Source organism: Anthonomus grandis, chromosome 16, assembly GCF_022605725.1.
Source record: "Anthonomus grandis grandis chromosome 16, icAntGran1.3, whole genome shotgun sequence".
NCBI classification, from domain to species: Eukaryota; Metazoa; Arthropoda; class Insecta; order Coleoptera; family Curculionidae; genus Anthonomus; species Anthonomus grandis.
This window is the reverse complement of record NC_065561.1, coordinates 9,321,542-9,339,087: the sequence shown is the minus strand read 5'-3', so window position 1 is coordinate 9,339,087 and position 17,546 is coordinate 9,321,542. Positions and strand designations below refer to the sequence as shown.

Sequence of the window (17,546 nt, the reverse complement as noted above, 5' to 3'; positions counted from 1 at the left end):
ACTATAATAATATTTTAGATATATCTATTAGCTAAACTAAAATAAGAAATATATAAATTTTACCTAAATTACTACACTATTAGTTCATTGATTCTTTTATTACACAGAAAATATATTAAAAACATTAATTATTAAATAAGAAAAAAAATATATACAGGGTGGTCCATTTAACTTGAGATATCGCAATATCTCGAAAACTAAACAAGTATCCAGAAAATGTTTTATGTGAAGTTTGAATGGTTTCCAGGGGGCCATAAAATGACGTCATTGGTTTGACCTTGAGTGGACGTCTTCAAGGTCAAATGAGGGTCAACTTCACTTTTTTGCATAGAAACCTCTATTTTTTTTAATAGTATCTAATTTAGCGTTAAAAAATAAGTAACTTTCATCTGGCACTTCTTTACATGCGAACTCTCCTTTTCAAAATATTAATTCTTGATTCATTTACGAATTTTTTCCTTGACAATGACAGACACACACTTACAAACGAGAGAAAAAAAGGACGGATATTACAACAATGAGAAAAAAGAATGCTTACAATTCAATATGTTGGAGTTAAGTCAAAATACATAATTAAAATGAACATTTATAAGTAAAGCGCGGATTTATAAGCATAAAAATATTAAAAATAAGCATTTAAAAAAGCATAAAAAATTCATAAAATAAGCATAAAAATGGCATAAAAACTAAAAAATGCACTATAGAAATACACTATAAAATACTTCTAAAACTGAAATATGTACTAGGCAAAAAATAAGACAATAAAAATTTTCGGTAGTTTTTATTTAACTTTGATAATATAAACGAACGCATCATTAATAATGATCTTTTTTACAAAAGAAACATCAGCTCATATTATTCACGCTTGAATGATGCAATAATTAACTGTTTTTCTAAATTATCCACTGAAAATCCCATTCTTCTATCACTCAAAACAAGTTTTAAATGGGAGAAACTTCTTTCAACATCTACGCTGGTAATTGGAGCATACTTAAATTTCGGAATTAAAGCAGCATCAGATATAGCAACGTCTTCAACAAAATCTCCTTTAATCACATTTGAAATTTGTTTTAAAATTTCATACCCCGTATTTTTGTTTAACACTTCATTAAGCTTATTATAAATTATTTTTCCAGGTCCACCATGTACTTTTAGGCAATCATTTTTAAAATTTTCAATTATTTCCATAGATTCGACTAGATCAAGACCCTTTTCTTCAAGTTGCGTGATGGTCTTGCTTACAAAGTTATAGTTTGTGTTAATAAACGCCAAGTTCTTCATTTTTGACTATCTTTTGGCACTTTAAAATTGATTCGGAGGAGGATTCAGAAAGATCTAAGACGATTTCCTTAAAAGATTCAAAATGGTTAGCATAATATTAGCGGTTCAGGGAGTAGTGGTATACCTGGCATCCTTTCTCGAAATAATTGAGCTCTTAATGGTGCTTTTACAAAAATCTTTTTTCCTGTATTTACCAAACTATTTACCAAAGGGAACTGGGTACGAATAGTTTCAGCTACTCGATTCAATTCATGTGCTAGACATGTACAATGGACTAGATGTTGATACAAAACTTTTAAATTAGAATATGCATTTACCATGTAATATTGAACAATTTTAAGCTGGCCTATAAAAGGAATTTATAAGGTGCAGCTATTATTTTAGCAACGTTGTCATATTATTTTTTAATATGGAAATCTTCGATTCTGGAAGATTCAAGAAGTTAAAATTAATAATACAATTACATGTCATTCCATTACACTTACAATCCTTAAAATCTTTAACTCTGAAATATCAAATCAGAAAGACAACAAAAATATATTCTGCAATTTAAATAATGTAAAACCATTATATGAAATGTCATAAATTCAAAAAAATAGTTAAAAATCAATACTATTGGCAACATGTTAAAATTCAGATCCAAGAAATGTTAACGCGCGTCGTCTGGCCACTCTCGCATTTTTGTGATTGGTTTATTTGTGAGCAAGCGGACATTTTGGACGGAGGTTTCCAATGGCACGGCCAGAGCTGGGGCGCGTCATCACATCGTTAGACGGTGAACAGCGGCGGCACTCTTTTTAAGCAGGTTTAGATAGCGCGTGTTAAATAATTTGTTTTTTTTTTATGGTTATCATGTTTGTTATTTTTCTTGTTTTTTGTTAATGTTATATTAGTTGTTATCCTCGTGTGTCTGCTAAAAAATTTTAAGATTTTTCATTTAGAGATTAAAATGAATAATCATTTAAAAGGAAAGCATTTGAATGGTCAGGCGCGAGATGTAATCGCAAATGTCTATAGAGTTTGCGATGAAGAGGCTTCTACAAATTGTTTTAAATTACCTTTAAAACGGAAATTAAGCCGAGCTTCCATGTACACTGGGGTTAGTGAAAGTTCGATAAAAAGAATTAGAAAAGATGAACAGCGTAATATAAATAATCCCAATAGGATGTTACTATCTTCCGGTAACCACCGCATTCGCTCATCTGTTCTCACGAATTTTGAAGTAGACGTTGGTGTGATTAGGAGAATAGTACAAAAATTTTATGTAGAGCTAAAACAAGTCCCAACTTTAAAAAAAAATAAAAATCAACTAAATGCCGATGGTGCCCATTTTCCTTTCAGTATAGAAACACTTCGAAAAAATTTTAAAGGCTAGTGGATTTTTTTGGCGAAAATGTCAAAATAAAAGGAAAATATTAATGGAAAAACCCCACATTTTGCATTAGAGGTACAAATATATCCATGCTATTAGGAAATATCGCCAAGAGAACCGCAATATTATTTATATGGATGAAACGTGGGTGGATAACGATCTGACCGTAAGAAAATGTTGGCAAAGTTCTGATATATTTGGAGTTAGAGTAACATTAGTTCAACTGGTAAGTTGGAAAAACATAACTTTAATAATGATGAAAAAATAACTTTGTGATGCTAAAATATGTTTATTTTATACTTTTATTTACAGGGCGTCTTATTGTTGTACATGCGGGATCAAACAATGGATTTTTGGAAAATGCTTCTTTAGTATTTAAAGCGGGACAAACCTCTGGTGATTCATGGCCAAATGAACCAAACTAATTTTACTAAATGGCTTACAGAAAAGCTGCTACCTAATACACCTGCAAACAGCATAATCGTTTTAGATAATGCCCCATATCACTCGGTGCAAAAAGACAAGACCCCTACGAAATCTTCGCTTAAGCAGCATATGATTGATTGGTTATCTAAAAAAGGTAAATATCTTTAGTTACCTATTGCATACTGTAAAAAAATACATATTATAATGATGTATTGCATACACATACGCATTTCTAAATATTGCTTCTAAGATATTTTAATTTTCGGTTGAAGTTTTACGTACAAAAATTAATTCAGACTTTATTTCCACTCGCTTTTCTGAAATATTAGCAAAAATTGTTTAAGAGGAAAAGGTACGGTTATTTTTTAATTATTTAACTCATGCAGAGCAGTATAAAACTAGTTCGGCAGTCTCACTGTCATCATTTTATTTCATTTTGTACAAAAATTGTTTTTTTTAGGAATAACTCATGATCCGTCTGCAAGAAAATAAACTCCTGGACAAAATTATCGCACCACTGATTATTTTGTCAAGAAAATGTAAATAAAAATAAATATCAGTTAAAACAGTTATATATCTTTTCTCATACAAAAAGCAGAACTGGACAAGAACTATGTTTATGCTCTATTTTGGTATTCAAGGTCAAATTTATCTGAACATTTAAATTCCTTATTTTGCATTTTTCGTTACATATGTACCTAAAGCGAACAGTTTCAGTAGTACTTCGTACGTTTTAAGGTGATAATTTAAAACAACTGTTGTGAAACATAAACCGTCCTTTTTATTGAGTATGGAGAGAGCGGCACGTCATCTAACTAAAAATGAAGCCGTCCAAGCAGTAACTTTAGTTGGAGAAGGTCGAAGTTACCGTTATGTGGCTGGCATTTTAGGCGTGCATCACACAACAGTTATACGAGCTGTGTAGCGGTTTCGGGAGACTGGAACCCACACAAGAAGACCAGGACAAGGACGACATAGAGTTACTTCTCAAAGAGATGACAATTTCTTGCGCCTCAATGTTCTAAGAAACAGAACATCTACCAGCCGTAGCTTAAATGATTTGATTAGGGAAGTACGCCTTGTCAATATTTCAGATCGTACAGTTAGAAGACGCCTCCATGAAGCGAATCTAAATAACAGAAGACCCGCAACTGGACCACTCCTCACCAGACAACACCGTGTTAGTCGTTTAAGATTTGCAAGACAATACTCGGGATGGAATATAAATGACTGGAGGCGCGTTTTGTTTACAGACGAGACGAGAATTGCATTGCGATCACCAGACGGCCGTTCTAGAGTCTGGAGAAGAGAGGGTGAACGATTTGCCCAAGCATGCATATCTCCAAGGGAGCCATTTGGTGGAGGAAGTTTTATGTTCTGGGGAGGCATCGCCTACGATGCCTGTACGGAGTTAGTGCCCATACCTAGACCAGCTCTTAATGCACGTAGGTATGTGTTGGAGGTCCTTGAAGAACATGTAGTTCCATTTGCGCCATTCATAGGAGCGGATTTCTTACTTATGCATGATAATGCTCGCCCTCATGTGGCTGTAGATGTTATTGAATACATTAATGATGTGGGAATTACCACTTTAGACTGGCCGCCCCGTAGCCCCGACTTGAATCCTATAGAACATGCCTGGGACATGTTAAAACGGCGCATTTGGCAAAGAAATCCTCCTCCCCGAACATTAGCTGAATTGGAACATGCTGCTCGTGAGGAGTGGGAAAACATTCCGCAGGAAAGTTTTCAAAATTTGATACGAGGAATGCCGCGAAGAATTCAAGCGGTCATTGCAGCTAGAGGTGGCAATACACGATATTGAGAATTCATTATTGTTTTTCTTGGGTTTATTTTTTTATTTTTGTATCAAAATTGAAGTTAGTGAAAATCGATGTTTTTTCCTTGTATTGAATTTAGTTACTTAAATCTCGTTTTGTTAAATAGAATATAATTTTTTTTGGTAATAAATAATGCATAGTTAAGAATGTTTATTTATTATTTTTTTTTATCTTTCTTAAAAAAAAAATCTCTGAAAATCAAGTGGTGCGATAATTTTGTCCAGGAGTGTATGAGCTTTATGATTTGGTACAAATGCATAAATATTGGCAGATAGACTATATGATGGAGGAAATTGAACCATTAGTAATAACTTTAGACAATGCTGATGAATCAAGTGATAGCGACCTTGAAACTGATAATGATACTGATGGTAGTGACAGTGAAACTGAATGATAAAAACAGCATATTTTGTATATTAGATAAACAGTAGTGGCCAAAATTATAGCAACAAATCTGAATTTTACTAATATTTAATAATAACTATTATATGTATGTTTTAATCGTAAAAGTACGCCACTGGTTTAGATGGCCTCTTAATATTTAAACAAAATTTCTCATTCAAATTAAAAAAAGCCTACCTGTTTTTTTGCTGACAATAAATATTTGTAATTGCAAATATTTCACCTGGTCATAATTATAGCAACATTTGAAATTTAGTGCTCTTTCAATCTGTTGAAGTGCAATATTGAAACAATTTATATTGTGATTTCTTGGTAGTTATTAACTTATTTAAATAACAGTATGAGTCGTGGTAAAACCGTGTCTGTTGAAGTGAGGCAACTTATAATTAATCAGTATAAGTCAGGCATCAAACAGTCATCCATTGCAAAAAATTTTGCTCTTCACAGATCAGTTGTATCACGTATAGTGAAAAGATACAATAACACAGGGCTGGTAGTACCCAAAAAAAATTCGGGACGTCCCCGGAAAACTTAAAAAAAAAGTGACAAAATGATTGTTCGGATTTCCAGGCAAAACCCATTTTTGTCCTCTTCAAAAATTAAAGGGCTTTTGAATGGCAGTGGGTGTTCCAATCTTAGTGAACGATTCATAAGGCGGCGTCTATTTGAAAATAAGTTGTTTGGACGCAGACCAGCAAAAAAGCCTCTTCTTTCCAAGAAGAACGTGAAGGCCCGACTTGAATTTGCTCGAGAACACCAGGGCTGAACTATTGATCAGTGGCGCAGAGTTATTTTTAGCGATGAATCAAAATTCAATTTATTTAAAAGTGATGGTGCTGCATACGTTCGACGTCCTGTAGGCAAAAGATTTAATCCTCGGTACACTTCTCCTACAGTTAAGCATGGTGGTGGTTCAGTTTTAGTGTGGGGCTGTTTTTCGGGGTATGATATGGGACCTCTTCACAGAATAGAAGGGATTATGGATCGATTTATGTACAAGGATATATTAAAGAATGTTATGTTACCCTATTCTGAAGAAAATATGTCGCTGTTATATCAATTTCAACATGACAATGATCCAAAACATTCTTCACGGCTAATAAAAGAGTTTCTCTATGATGAAAAAATTAATGTTATGAAGTGGCCCTCCCAATCTCCGGATTTAAATCCAATAAAAAATCTTTGGTAAATTATGGATAACAAGTGTAGAACCAGGTATTTCAAAAATGCTGGAGAACTTTTCGAAGCTCTTCAGGATACTTGGTTGTCAATCGATCATGATGTTATAAACAAACTTATTTTATCCATGCCAAAAAGATGCATTGCTGTTATAAGGGCTAAAGGGTACTATACTAAATACTGAAGAATATTATTGTATTGTAATCTTATTTTGACTTTGGAGAATAAATAAATTGATTTTTCTAAAATGTGTTGCTATAATTTTGTCCAACCCGTTTCCTAAAAAAATTCCCATTTTTTATTTCTTTTATAAAGTAACAAAAAAATAAACATAAATAAAAAGCTTTGTAAAAAATACATCATAATATATACCAGTTTTTTTTCTAATCTACCACATCATATAATTTAAAGGAAAAATGTACTTGTTGCTATAATTATGGCCACTACTGTATATATATTTTTAGGGTCAAATTAAAGTTTATTTTCACTTAATTCTGCGTTAATACATTTTTTTAAATAAAAGAATTTAAATATTATAATTAGTAAAGTATCTTTCTTTTTGATCTAACATTATTTTAAATTTGTCTCTATTTTTAAAAACTGTATCCCACAAATAACGAAACTGTAAGAAAATCATTATTTATATGAATTATTTAAAGGATAGGCTTGTAACTCGTAAATAGATTTCGTCTTTTTATACAGGGTGTTTGGAAGGTCGATGCAAACTCTTGGAGAGATGATAGGGCAGCTCATTTAGAGTCTTTTAAACCAAAAAAACCTTAGTACAAAGTCTTATTGTTTTCGAGATATTTGAGACTTGCATATAAAATATTTGATCATAAATAATTAATTAAATAAAAACACTCGAAAACCGTAAGACTTTTTACTAAGGCATTTTCGCGTTAAAAAACTCTAAATGACCTCACATATTATATCCCCAGGACAATGTATCGACCTTGCAAACACCCTGTATATGATCAAAAATAACAATCGAAAATCTCAAATATCTCGAACACGGTAGAATAAAAACCATCCTAGTTTGGTACATCTACGTCACACGCAACAAAGAGAAAATATAGCGCGATGTTTATTTAGTTTTTGAAGGTGGTAGACAATGGTTCAGTGAAAACATCTTGTCGGACTTGCATTGTCTTATTTATTTATTGTAACACGACGTTTCGGTTGGTAAGTATCTCCAACCGTTATCAAGTGTAAACTGGTTCAGTTTACACTTGATAACGGTTGGAGATACTTACCAACCGAAACGTCGTGTTACAATAAATAAATAAGACAATGCAAGTCCGACAAGATGTTTTCGATGTTTATTTAGTTGTGCTAAGCTGGATGCGAAATAACTCCACAGGCGTGCACTGCTGTTTTGTATTAATATTGTCACGCAAATGAATGTCAAAATATGCTGGCAACGCCGATGCTCAAATATCATAATATTCAACGCTCTCCGCAGAACTGCGTGAGAAATCGTTCGGTCAACATCCATAAGGACATTGCTTCCGTTATTTTAAGCGTTGCCAGTTGTTTTGTTCACGAAAGATCGCCGGCGTTTTATCTGTTTGTTTGTTTTTTGGTATTCATTTGAAATTATTTGTGACTATTCATTTAAGATAATATTGTGTGTGTGTGTGTGTTTATATTGATAATATTGATATGGCACCTAAAAAACTTGGACGGGGTCGTGTTTTACACAGCCAAAGCTGTGAAATTGTGAACAATATTATTCAGTTCATGAAAAGGGAGGCTGAAGAAGGGATTACCATTTCTTTAACAAATTACAGGTATCTACGGTAAATCAATAAGAACACACAATTCCAGTATTTTGAACATTTTCAAGAAAAAGAAGAAAACAAAAACCTGTTTAAAAAAAGAAGGGTTATAGGCTGAAATTGATTAAATTGATTCTCAAATCGAATTTCACATAAAATAAGTCAAAAAGTTAAAAGTCTTTTCAACCAACTTTTGTTTTATTTCCTATTTTAATTTGGTGCATAAATTATACCATAAGGAAAACACACACTGAACTTTCATATTATATTTCTTATTTTATTTTATATTAGGTATAGGTATGTTATTTAGAGCAGAAACCCACTTTAAATAAAACAAAATTATTGTATCTATTAAATTATCATCCCGAACTAAACTCCATTGAAAAAATATGGGCTTTGGTAAAGAATTGGGTTGCAGCGCGGAATACCACGTTTAGATTGCCTGATACTGAGGCGCTGGCAAGACAAAAATTTGAGGAGGTGACAGAACAAGAGTGGTTCAATATTTGCCAACATGTAAGAAAGTTTGAGAATGAACTCATAGAAAAAGAACAAGTTTTAGATGAAGCAGTGGAAAATTTAGTGTTCACTCTGTTAATACAGGCTCATCTGAGGATGAACTAGGGTGTTCAATCCTTGAATCGGACAGCTCTGAACAGAATGACGATGTGGTGTAAATATGTAATATTTTAATAAATATTTCACTATACTTTTTCCTACTTATGTAGATCCTTTGTAAACTTGTTTATTTTTGTAAATATTTCACCTCGTATTTCACTAAACTTTTTTGTACTTATCTACCTACTTTGTAAATTGTAAATACAAATGCAAATGCAAAATTTAAGAAATTATTAGAATCTGCCTGAATATTATAAAAATATAACAATTAAATCTCACCATTTTATAAAATCCATATTTATAAAATCAACTATACCACTGGAACACCCCGAATAAAACCCGTTCTCTCTCTTTTACCGCTTGATATGCGAAATACGTCTCGCTGCAGCGCTGACGTAGGCTGTGACGTAGGTGTACCAAACTAGGTTGATTCGTACTCTTAAGACTTTGCACTTAGGTTTATTTGGTTTAAAAGACTCCAAATGACCTGCTCACATCACATCTTTAAGACTTCGCATCGACCTTGTATAAAATATACGCTTTGTTATATTATGCATGTAATATTTTATTAACATCAATTTGTATGAAAAATCTATAAAACAAAAGTAATTTACATCTAATATTTTGTTCGTGTAAAATCATATCGCACGCCACTAAACACACGCGGAACGAGCGGAGTTACCTCCCGTCTCACCTACGCCCCGCAGCTCATTTAATATTTGTCAAGCTGTATGCAGCTGCATCAGAGAGCATTAGTAATATTTTTTCACTAGGATGTTACAGGTTAAAATTGGCATTTTATACTCTTTATTAAAGCACTGATTACAGTTATATTTTCAAAATAGATATTTTACAAATATTAATGATTGATACTAGTAATGCCCTCTCTGTAATAGCCTCCCAAGTAAACCATAGTTCTGTTCTCTAGCCATTTCAAATTACAGTATTCTTTTTTTTTAAGGACACATTTAGTTTTGTACATTTCAGCTTCATATTGTACTGGTTGTTAATGAAATTTTATTTATACTCTTATAAAACCCGGTTCTGGACTAAAGAAATATTTTAGAATTTAAATTATATCCCATATTGATTATTTAATTATTTTATAACGAATAATGATTAATTGGGCATGTACAATTATTGTGTATGTTGTACTGTTCATAGTACAATATCTGATTTTGGCTTGACCATACCAGATATGCTGGTTGATTTTACTCGGACTAACCTATCTAATTTTCGTCTCTTTTTATCTAATGTAAATATTAGTTTTCTTGGAAGATAGCAAGAAGTTGCTGGTCTAGGCAAAATCGAAATTGATTGTCATAGTGACACATATTTTCATTGCCAACTTCCTTGGGCCACAAATTTTGTTATTTATTTTTTATAAAAGGTTTTATGGTACTTATAAAAAAAGTTAAGTTATTTTGTCATATATTTCGATTGGCAATACACTTTGTGCGTGATTGCTTAAATACGGGTTTGACCTCTGCGGTCGCCCCTTTTCCCAGACCGCCGTCATGAAGTGAAGAGTGCTTTAGTTCTTTTTGAAATTCGTGTGAATTTTACCCATATGGGGATATAATTGACTAAATGTGGTGATAGTAAATCAACTTTTTGGGCGTAATGCTATAATTTGTTGTTTTGTTGAATTTACTGGCCTTTATGGCGATTTAAAACCTAATAATTTTTCACGTGCCCTCGAACATCGGCAAAATAGCGGTTCTGATTGGCATTGGCAGGGGACAATTTAATTAGCAAGTAGGTATTCTTGAATTTATCGTTTATACTGATAGTATAGGTTTTTTTCTTTTCTTTTGGCTACTAGAGCTACATAACATGGATTTTGGACGGATTTTTTTTGTACGGACCTGATTTCTTCATGCCACATGGTGCTTCGTTTTGGGGTTATGTACTCTACTGGCTCTAATCTAGAAGGAGATTTTAAGCAACTGTGAGCTAACGTCTAACCTAGACCACTACCAGAGCTTGGCGTATTGTGAAGTGGAAGAGGTGAAGCTTGGAAGCCTGCAGTTTTTCTTTGACTGGGAATTGGATTTCTGGGAGAATCTCGAATCTGAAGTAGTCTGCTGTGTGTGGAGCTAGGTGACACAACATAACATTTTTTTTTATTCACTTATTTTATTTTTATTATCACAACTTTTATCTTTTGAGTTGAGATACATACATAAGCTTATTTAAAATTTTATTGACATTATTTAATCGATGCTATTTTATTATTGAATATTACTGATATGAGTACATATATATGTGACAAGTGACTCCTGTGAGGTAAGACGCAGCCGGCTTCGTAGTACTACGAGTATATACTTGGGTTATATTATTTATTTTCAGACTACTCCTAAGATGTCAAATTTTCTCAGATTAGCTAGTAAATATTAGAGTAAACTAATAAAAGGGTAATTTTAAGTGGGGAAGCTTCAACAGTTAGGGTTGTTATTTTTTTTTTGCTTAGGTCAATGTCCGTGGCGGGATATACCGGGCCATGTAAATTATTAGTTTAATTGAATTGAAGCTTCATTCCCCAAAAGGTTTGGGTGTAACATAATTTATTTTATTTTGACAACCACACTTTGATTGTGTATTTTTTGTGTGATGTTGTGGTTCCTTATTACCAACTTAAATAATTATTCCTCTTAACGATAAATAACATAACATAATTCTCTGTGATAATCAAGACTTAAATAAATTGTTATTTTCTGTTGTTAATTTGTTTTTCACTTGAGTTGAGTAGGTTGGAATATCATAGGTAATTTGGAAACAATAGTGTATACTGATTTGACTTTGATTTTGTTTTCCAAGTTTCGTTTTGAACTTGCCTAAATAAATTTTGATAAATATTGGGCGTCCTTTGGGATTATATAAAATCCAAAACTTGGTGGCGCCATACTGATTTTGACATTTAGTTGGGTAACTCTTGGGTAGTTACTACCTAAGAAATTTTGGTTCATTTGGTTGAGAAAGAAGCTAGAACCCACATCGGCTTGAGCTAGCAGCATTGTGAAGGATTCCTTCTCTGGGCGTTTCAGGTAAGAGGGGTTAAGTTCCTCCGGGCATCAAACAACTTTTGGAGACCCTCTTAAGGCCATAAACCTTTCACTATTTTTAGTACTTCTTTTCTTTTGATTAACTTAGCATTCATCGCATCACCATAATTCCATTTTATTGCACTTTAGAAAAAAAAAAATATAACAAGGAACAGGGTCTGGCAAAAATATTTTTTTTAGCTCATCATGAACAAATCTAGTAATGGTATTATTATTTGTTTTGTCCAGCTGCTTTTAGCTAATTAAAAAAGCATTACTTGAGCTATCATCGCTCAATATTCCAATCATTAAATGAGCCATGTATCGACCACATGAATCCGTCGTTTCATCTACGCAAAACCATAAATGTAGTTGCATCATATTTTTGTTTTAATTTCTTGTATTATATTATTGTAAACTAGATCAATATAGTTTTTGCGCAAAGTTGATTCGGCTGGAATATGTCTACTAGTGTATTTCTGCAGAAAGGAACTGAATATTTGACTATATAATTTATAAAGTGGAATATTGCAGGAAACCAGAACTTTACACAAATCAAAACAAAATTGTTTTTGCTCATCGTGTGTAGATGAGCTGGCCATTGATTCCAATAAAGTTTGTTAAGTTGATTTATCTTTAATTTTTTCAAATTTTCTACATGTCCTGTAGTTTTTAAATGCTGCTGTATATTATATTTTTTTCGCAATTTATCTGCAAAAATAATCTTTTATGAGCTGTTTTTTAAAAACACAAAATAAATAAAAAACTTACCGTTTTTATACAAGCTCTGCAAAACAATTTATTGTTTTCATACTTTAATTCTGAATGGCCTCTTATCCATTCCTTCACAGTTGGTTTTACTTTTGGCATTATTTTTGTTAAATGTTAATAAATAACTCACTTTAAAAGCTAATTCTGCGATTTAATATCTTACGTCGGCAAGTAAATTCGCAATACGAACGAAACTCCTACACGATAAACAATATTTACACGCACTGACCTAACTAACAAAATATAAACTATGAATTTCTCGATTGGCCTCTCCTTCAGGGATTCCCGAACTGATCCAAAACAGAACGCGCAATATGATGCAACGTAATGGCCGCAGAAGGATAGCAGGCCCTGCTAGATATTTGCGTGCGTTGGGCATTTATTAAGGAAGGAAAATAAGCTTTGTGATGGGGATTTGTTGCTTAATATTTCCCTGTTATTAAAATAAGATATCAGATTATTTATCAGGAAAAAAATGTTGGCACATGAAGTGCAAAATATGCATCATATATATCACTTCTGCTCCAAATATGCCTGAAAATAAGCACAAATAAAAAATATGCATAAAAACTAAAAAAAGGCTAAATGGCACGAAAAAAAGTTACCAAAGGGCTTCACTTCTTGTAATTCATATGTATGTATGTTCAAATTAGCTTAGCCATCAGAAATTACGTATGGCTTAATTCTATAAATCCGCGCTTTATTTATAAGATACATTACATTACAGAGTACCTAAAAGTTTTCTGTATAACTGTTCATTTTAATTATGTATTTTGACTTAAGTTCAACATATTGAATTGTAAGTATTCTTTTTTCAATTGTTGTAATATCTGTTTTTTTTCCTCGTTTGTATTATTAGTGTGTGTCTAACGTTCGTTATATTATAATTACGACAATCAGTTTTATTTATTTTAATTTCAATTATAATAATTTCAATATTAAGTTTTAACTGTACAAACACTTTTTTTCTGTTGTCTAAATTATTCTTATTGTATTTAAGCGCCCTGAAGATTTTAATATATTTTGCGAAAAGTCGGCAAGTTTAAATAGGATTGGACTTTTATTTTATTGATCCTTAGACCCAATAATATCACAAACGATATATTATTATTATTATTATTATTACTCCGCATACATGGGTAAATAAATTTGAAAAATCACTTTCCCAGCTTTTTAAATTCAATGTCAAATCTGTAGTATTAAAGACGTAGATAAGAGTAGCGGGCAAGATCAAGGTCAATATAAAGTCAGAGAAGTCAGAAAAATGTGCACGCCATTATATTATGATTCTTCACTAAATTAAAAATTGAACTCTCATACCAATAACTCCATAAACTTTTTCGGGTACATTATTAGCAGCGCTTCCCTGATCTACTCCATTAACGAAAAAATGCAACTGGCCATTTTCTTTTCTGACCAGTCCCACCCGATCTCCCACCTGCAGTCTGTCCAAGTTTACTCCGTATTGCTCGTGAATAATCGTGCCGTTGTGCATTATACCACTTCCGGTCATCATCCACGTACCTGATCTAAATTTGATGCATTTTTATGTCAATAAAGAACCTGTTTCACACAATTCTTATAACTAACCTCACATTAGTCATGCTAAAAGGAAACTCCAATTCGACCGGGCTGTGGGTTGTAACGCCCATTTCTATAGAACCTGCCCACTTGGTAACTACTTTATCCAGCTTAATTTCAAAGAATTCACCTGTTTTTAAGGGACGAGCCGTTAAGACAACTCCATTGTTAAAATCATCTGAAGCATTTGGTCTGAAAGCTGTTCGACCTATAAAAAAGAGAGCACCAATTATTATATTCAACTTTTGTCTAAAGTGGAAAAATCTCACCGTTATTTGTGACGGCGGCGTGAGTACCACAATTCGGGTGAAAGGTCAATCTATCATAGTAATCCGATACTGGAGGAGCTTCGGGAATGACACTATGGTTATCTCGAGTGTTTTTCCGGGTCATTAGATTTTGTTCTTCACGTTCATCCCTCTCAACTATTGAAACCTAATATAAGAAATAATTCATTTATCTTATCGGATTTAAACATACATTACAGTCAACGTGTTATCAAGAAAGTTGTGGAAGTTTAAAAAAATCCATGGCGCCATTATTTTTTGTCAGAGGTCAATGGTCTAATTTTAAAGACTTACAACTACTATCTTTGAACACATTTTCTCAAGCTACATTATACTACGTGATTTGTAATTAATGATATTCATTTTAAAATTGGTCTCGATTGGTTGACAAAAAAGTGCAATTACTAATATCAACTTACCTGTTTAAACGCAGCTGCCAGGTAATAGGAAACAGAAGAAGGTAAGCTACTGCTTCACTAGTATCGCAGTAGTCGTGCGGAACGGTCGTGTTTGCGTTCTACGTGTTTGCCGATAATTGCTCAGTTGTTTTGTTTTGTTTATTTTGGTTTGGTCTGTTTTAGTTTTCCGTTCATCGCGCTCGTATGTTTGTTTTTTAGACGTGCGTTTATTTCGAGTAGCAGCAGTTTAGCACCTGACTTGGTATCTCTAAAACTTGACCTTGTTCCTCCACTGAACTACTCAGTTCAGTAGATCACCTGGGCAAGGCTACTGGGAATTTTATGGTTTTGGGTGAGCCATTTTCGAGAATTTATTGCTGATACTGAGAGAGTGCTTGTAATTTTTCACAGTGTCTTGCAAATTTTCTAATAAAGACTTTTTAAATCAAACCATTTACCTTAATAAAAGAGGATTGGGCAAGTTGGGAAGAATGGTTAAGTAAATTGTTGAAAATATCATCCCTGTTAAAAATACTAACCTTATATATATTCGACCTGATACAAATGTTTACCCACAAACATCAAGTAATCCAACTCTCTTTACTTCAATTCATGACTCGATTATAAGTCTTACATCAGAAACCAATACCAATGAACATTTTTTATAAATAACGCCCGGGTTCCCAATAGCTCAAAAAATAGTTAGTACATGTCATTTTTTACTAAGACCCGTTGAGCCCTGTTTTATAACAAACTATACGGTAGTGGCTTCCTACCGCAGAAAAGAGTTGGGTCATGATTTCTAACAATATTTTGAAGAAATTTAATATAACTACTTTTAAAACATTTGATGAATATATTACTGAGGGTAAATTTGAATTGTCTGTGGTTTATGTAAAAGCTCTTAACTTTTATATTATATGTATTTATCGTCGTCCCAGATGTAATACTGGAGAGTTTCTGCCACTCTTTGAAATGTTTTTGACACTATTTTCAGTGGAAGCAAAGTTAATCGTTTGTGGAGATCTTAATATTAATTATCTATCAGACTCGCATGAATCTGATAGATAGCCTAAAAAATCTGCTGGCTTCTTTTAATCTGCAAATGGTTATTGAACAACCAACAAGAATCAGATCGTGCTCCCAAACATTAATTGATTATGTCTGTTTACATTTGGTCTCTGAGCTAAATTGGGTTGTCCAGGTTATTCTTTCCCGGTTATCCGATCACGAGTCAATTCTGGCTAGGGTTAGCGTACCGAAAATAAATAGGGAAAAACACTGAATTCGGCGTCTACAGCGATGCGAATTTTAGACGCTTTAGAAATGTACGCAATAATACTGATTGGACGGTGCGCTATCGTTTTCTTGTTCCTCTTAACCACTTTAGTGACTTTGTTTCGAGCATTTTTAATACGAGTTTTCCCACGAAAAAGATAAAAATAAAGCCTAAGAAACCATGGATTACACATGGTCTTAAAAGCTCATCAACTAATTTAAGATTTCTACACACTTTAAGAATATATACCACTAATCCCTGGTTTTATACTTATTTTAATACATACAGAAGGATTTATAGGAAAACAATACGAAATGCTAAGCAACTTTATTATAAAAATAGAGTCCATAAAACACGCAATAAAGCAAAGGAAAACTGGAGTATTATTAATGAACTAAGGGGTAATTCCTCAAAGTCAGGTGAATTTTCTATCAATGCAGATAATCTTAATCAGTTCTACTGCTCAATAGCAGCAAAATTCAAAAATCAAATAAATCCTCAAATAGATCCCCTATCGTATACTCATAATATCTCTATACAACAATGGTTTTATTTGACACATACTGATCTAAACGTTCGGCGGTTGAAAAATTTCGAATATGATTTTTGCGTAATGTGTAAGAAGGAGACGGAGTAGAGCGAGAACAAACTTGGCTCCACCCTGGGCGGCTATCGCGTCATCGTTGCGCTTATCAGTCCGGTTAAAGTTTGGTTGTAATTCCTCGCATACCTATGTACGTGTTAGCCGATCATGTTTGCAATTTATTTCCACCTTTGGTACGAAGACGAAGTACAGTACAAAAAGTAATAAAATAAAAATGGTTTTCACTGTTGATCAAAAGATTAATATCATTAAATGGTATTGTCATGCGGATAGTGCAACTTCAACACAACTTCACTTGTCGACCGTTTTATATTTGCATATCCTGATCAGCAAGTCCCTACTGCTAAAACAATTTATAATATCTGGCATAAGTTTGAGTAGTCGGGATGTGTAAATCGGTGTGCAAAATGTTCTAGTGGCGATCAGGAACCTCGTCGAACACCTAACGCTAGGATTGAAAAGGAGGTCAAGGTGTGTGCTTTTGTGGAAGTAAGTGAACCTTGTTCTAGCTCCCAAATTTCTGAAGAACTTTCCAAGTCGTACAGTGCGTGATATTTTGAAAAGAAATAAGTACAAAGCCTATAAAATTAAAAACACTCAAGAAATTTTTCCAGAAGATCAAATAAGACGCTTGGAGTTTTGTGAAACCTTAAGAAAAAAAATTGATCAAAATGACGACTTC

General features: G+C 33.0%; 1 protein-coding gene and 1 long non-coding RNA gene across 2 annotated transcripts in view; one reads left to right on the top strand and one right to left on the bottom strand.

The window, feature by feature from the left end:
• The window catches only part of LOC126745453 (neuralized-like protein 4), a 121,609-nt gene that overhangs the window by 65,828 nt on the left and 38,235 nt on the right, over window positions 1–17,546 (bottom strand). Inside the window, exons 7-9 of the mRNA XM_050453311.1 lie at window positions 14,566–14,731; window positions 14,306–14,504; window positions 14,036–14,244 (exon numbers count right to left, since the gene is read on the bottom strand). Of these exons, the coding sequence (XP_050309268.1) occupies window positions 14,036–14,244; window positions 14,306–14,504; window positions 14,566–14,731 (574 nt within the window). The remainder of the gene's footprint in view (window positions 1–14,035; window positions 14,245–14,305; window positions 14,505–14,565; window positions 14,732–17,546) is intronic.
• On the top strand, window positions 10,136–11,627 carry LOC126745456 (uncharacterized). Its single transcript, XR_007663551.1, has 2 exons — window positions 10,136–10,658; window positions 10,726–11,627. It is a non-coding gene; the product is annotated as an uncharacterized LOC126745456 (long non-coding RNA).